A 4,472-nucleotide genomic window follows, 5' to 3' on the forward strand; every position below is an offset into this window, starting at 1 on the left:
AAATAAATAAATAAATAAATAAATAAATAAATAAATAAATAAATAAATAAATAAATAAATAAATAAATAAATAAATAGGAAATAATTGAGCTATACTGAGGGTTTAGCAGGGGCATAGGTTTTTTTGAATATTTCAGAGAGAGAGGCAACTTCGCACTCGTGAATCTCGTGACTCATATCGGCATTGTATTTTATTATTGCTTTTAGCAATATTATTTTTATTATTATTATTATTATTATTATTGCTTTTAGCTTCAGTAATGTTACTGATTCTTTTACTTAATACTTATTTCAAGTTACCCGCGACATATTAAATAAAATGAGTTCGAGCAGCAGCCAAGGCAAATCAGACAATTCTTGACACAACCCATTTCATTAGTGACCATGGAAAATTAGAGTGTACTACGTTATCTTTTTTAGCTTTGACATGTGTTTTAGGCTTTCAACTTAGTGTTTCCGACCATATTTTGTAAAAAATATTTCCATATTCCCTTCTGTTACAATTACAATACATCCTTTCGACGAGTCTGAGAAGGAAAGGCGCGGGGGTAAAACTCTGCTTCCCATCTCGCTTTTTAGCACCTGCGTTTTGGATCTGAGAATGTACATACACGGCATTGGAGCAACCCCTTGTATCTGCCGATACTAAGGATTGCCTATCCCCCTTTTCCCGTCGAAAGGGTGTAGTAGAAAAGCATTTCTGAACCCCTTTTTTTCGGAAACATCTCTAGCCAAAATGTTCTTGCGTTTGGGACTGTTGTTGTAAATCAGAAGTAAAAGCGAGCTTCTTACTCAACTTTTGATAACGAGGCTTACGGTTTTTGCGACAAATCTTTCTACCTCTACTGCCCCCTCAACAAATACAAAACAAAACTATTCACTATCCCATAAAAGTACAGCGTGTAAATTATCTTATGCCACGAAACAAACCTTCCAAAATTATCGCATATTTGAATGCTGCTAAAACATTGAAATACCTGAAAAATTTCCCTAAAACTCCCAAGGGAAAATTTCGCAATTTCAAAAAATCCTTTTTGACGTAAAAAACAGGGGTAGGGAACCCTCAGAATCGGCATTGCAAGGGGGTTGATACAAAAACACTACAGCACAGGCGCCAAAAAGCGAGATGGAGGGCAAAGATTTACCCCCGTGTCTTTCCCTTTTAGTTATACCGAATTGGTCTATACACCATTTTGATAATTCTGCCTTCCATCTCGCATTTTTGACCCCACCCCGGTTTTTTCTCGTCGAAAGCGTATATCTTCGTCTTGAAATCGTAGTACACAGTACAAGAATGACGTTACTGCTAACGCGTTATGGTGCAATTTTTACACGTTTCACCATAGTTTTGCGACAGCTCAATTTTATAGTGGACAGAGTTAAGGGGATCCGTCAGCGATGTTCGAGGTGATAAGAAAGGAAGGTGTTAAACCTTCCATTCTTTATGATAAAAAGGGTTTCAAAGGATTAGACACGCCCTTTCTTAGGGTTTCGAAGAACCGAATGGAGAAAAAACCTTTAGGGTAGGGACATCTTCTGGATTTTAGCCGAACTATCGCTATTTTAGGTTTATTTAAGATTAAACAACAACCACTTAGGACTAAACATTTCTACAAACTCTGTGGATAGATATTTAGATTAGCTATCCAATACAATTTATTTGGAAGAAATAGCTTTACGGGTTGATAGAAGGTATCGACAAACTACATGGGAAAATACTACTTGAAATAAATGTTTGTTACTAATTTTTAAATAATGCAACATTTTCAGAGTAATTTATAAAAAAACCGTGAAGCTCTATACTAAACCATTCACTTAGACTACTGACACAAAAATGACCATATTTTATGCTAAAACCTTTGACTTCCACCTTAAGGATCTTTCAAGAAGCCGTATTTTTCCATGAACTTCAAGGATCTATCGAGAACCGAAATGTTCTTTCACGAACACTCAAGGATCTATCGAGAACCTGAATGTTCATTCACGAACCGTTGAGGCTCTCGCAAGAACCCATATGTTCTTTCAAGAACGTTCAAGGATCTTTCAAGAACCCGAATGTTCTTTCAAGAACCTTCAAGGATCTATTAAAACCCCACACGTTATAACAAGAACCCTTTTAATTAGATACGATCTGCTTAGAACCTTCCTGTTCTACTGGGAACCTTCATCCACGTCTAGAAACCTTTAGCGTTCGAACAAGAACGTAAGAGTTCTATTGAAAAATCTCGAAGGATCCTTTTTTACAGTGTGCTTATCACAATTACGACTCCCTGAGAAAACATGTCTATCGAAACCATTTTCGTAATGGTAATTTCATCGTCGATGATGGAGAAGTTAATCATAATCTTGTTAATGGTCATCATTTGGAGGTTCCTGATTTCGAACAAACTGCTCAAGAATGTGTGGAACATGGAAGCGATTCTGATTCTGAGATCGTTGGAGCAATGGTTGAAAAAGATTTACAGAGAAAAGCTGCTCTAATGGTGTTAGAAGCAAGAGAGAAACACAAGCTACCAAACTCAGTTTCTACAGCCATTGCAAATAGCGTATCTGACTTAGTACAAGACTGTGTTAGTTTTTTCTGTATAATAGCTCGTAAGAGTAATTCAGAAGAAAAAGAGCTACAAATTTCCAATGCTTTAAACTCTATCACTAGTATATTGAAAAGCGAGTACAGGCTAAACAAATTTTGCGAGCAAAATTTGAAATTTATCAAACCTGTGACTTCATTCATACAAAAAAAAACTGTTCGTCATACACTATCTTACGTGCCAGTTACTAAAGTATTAAGCAACTTGCTTCCGCACGCTGACATTTGGGCAGAATATACTAGAATTAAGGTACCACTCGGGGATGAGTATCTAGCCGACTGTGACGGTGGTAGCATTTTCAAACATCACCCAGTGTTTTCAAAAAATCCTAGGTGTTTGAAACTCCATTTTTAGGCTGATGAAGTGGAATTAAATGATCCTTTGGGATCCTAAAGAGGCATGCATAAAGTTTTATTGATTTACTTTACGATTGGAAACATGCATCTAGCATTTCGTAGCAAACTTAGTGGTATAAACCTTTCTTTGTGTGTGAGGTATCCGTTTGTGAAAAAATACGGTTATTCGGAAGTTCTTAAACCTTTAATTGAAGAGTTAATTATCCTGCAAACTGACGGCTTCTTACTTGGGAGTGAACTCATTCACGGTTGCATGGCCACAATTTCGGGGACAATTTGTCAAGCCACTTCATTGGTGGTTTTAATAAATCATTTTCATCCGGGCGAATTTGCCGACAGTGCATGATTTCCTATGAAATATCTCTCGTAGTTTTGACGAAAATCAAATGTTAATTAGAACTAAAGAAGTTCATTATTATCATTTGGACGCTATTAGAGAAAATCCTGAGAACGAAAAACTTTACGGCGAATACGGCTGCTCACCATTTGCACAAATTCTAAATTTTGAAATAACATCATCACTACCACCTGACGTAATGCACGACTTCCTAGAGGGTGTGGTTCCCTTAGTAATAAAGTTGTTAATAGGTCACTTAATTAGTGACCATATTTTGTCACTTGAAACCTTAAATGACACTATTCAAAACTTTCCTTACGGAGAACTTCATATTAAAAATAAGCCTGTGCTAATATCAGCAACTGTAGCAATAGGCAATTCAAAGCTTTCGGGATCAGCTGCTCAAAAGAAGTGTCTATTTTATTTTTTCCCGCTCATGTTTGGGGGATTTGTACCAAATAATGACAAACATTGGACATTACTTTTAATTTTAAGTGAAATTGCTGAAATTCTCTTTGCTCCGGTAGTGAACAAATTTTGGATCCCCTATCTTTATGACTTAACTATCGATTTTTGTAACCTTTTAAAAGACTTACCAAACTCGCGTTTCATACCAAAAGTTCATTGTATGTTGCACTATGCAAGGTTAATACTGGAATACGGTCCCTTGGTCAGGCTTTGGTGCATGAGATTTGAGGCAAAACACCAATATTTCAAGGTTATAGCAGCGCAATGCCATAAATTCATTAATATAAGTTCAACCCTCGCTATGAGGCATCAGATGCTTCAGTGTTTTGAACAATGCGGACCGTTAGGCTTTGAAACACCTCACTTAGAAAAATATCGAAATTTGAAATACAATCAGCTTCCACTTAGTTTAAAATTGTTTATAAGGGAATCACTTAATCTAGACGTAGACCCAGTAGTTTATAACATAGCTTCGGAACTTACTAAAAATCTATAACTTACAAACCAGGGTACGTCTTTCCGATTTATTTGACTGAACATGGAACTCCAGTGTTCCTTAAAATTTATTAAATCATTCAATTTGATATCTGGCACATATATGAGAGATTGCTTAAATGCGAAAGCTACCTTAATCATTTCAATTGCTATAGTGTATTAGAATAAGATACTTTGTATTTAATGTCACCTGGTGAACAGATTGGCAATACACCATTACATGCA

At 36.1% G+C, this 4,472-nt stretch overlaps 1 protein-coding gene across 1 annotated transcript; it reads left to right on the forward strand.

Annotated features, from left to right (window-relative positions):
* The first annotated feature begins 3,333 nt into the window (after positions 1-3,333).
* LOC149685917 (uncharacterized) lies at positions 3,334-4,248 on the forward strand. Its single transcript, XM_089871072.1, has one exon. The coding sequence runs from the start codon at positions 3,334-3,336 to the stop codon at positions 4,246-4,248; it is 915 nt and encodes a 304-aa protein (XP_089727198.1).
* Positions 4,249-4,472: the final 224 nt, after the last annotated feature.

The sequence above is a fragment of the Phalangium opilio genome, unplaced genomic scaffold (assembly GCF_054372755.1).
Source record: "Phalangium opilio isolate 3A_F unplaced genomic scaffold, DU_Popi_V2 ptg000032l_1, whole genome shotgun sequence".
NCBI lineage: Eukaryota > Metazoa > Arthropoda > Arachnida > Opiliones > Phalangiidae > Phalangium > Phalangium opilio.

Bases quoted from the DNA above. Each gene is read 5' to 3' on its own strand.
- LOC149685917 (XM_089871072.1), top strand. From the start codon at position 3,334: ATGTTAATTAGAACTAAAGAAGTTCATTATTATCATTTGGACGCTATT.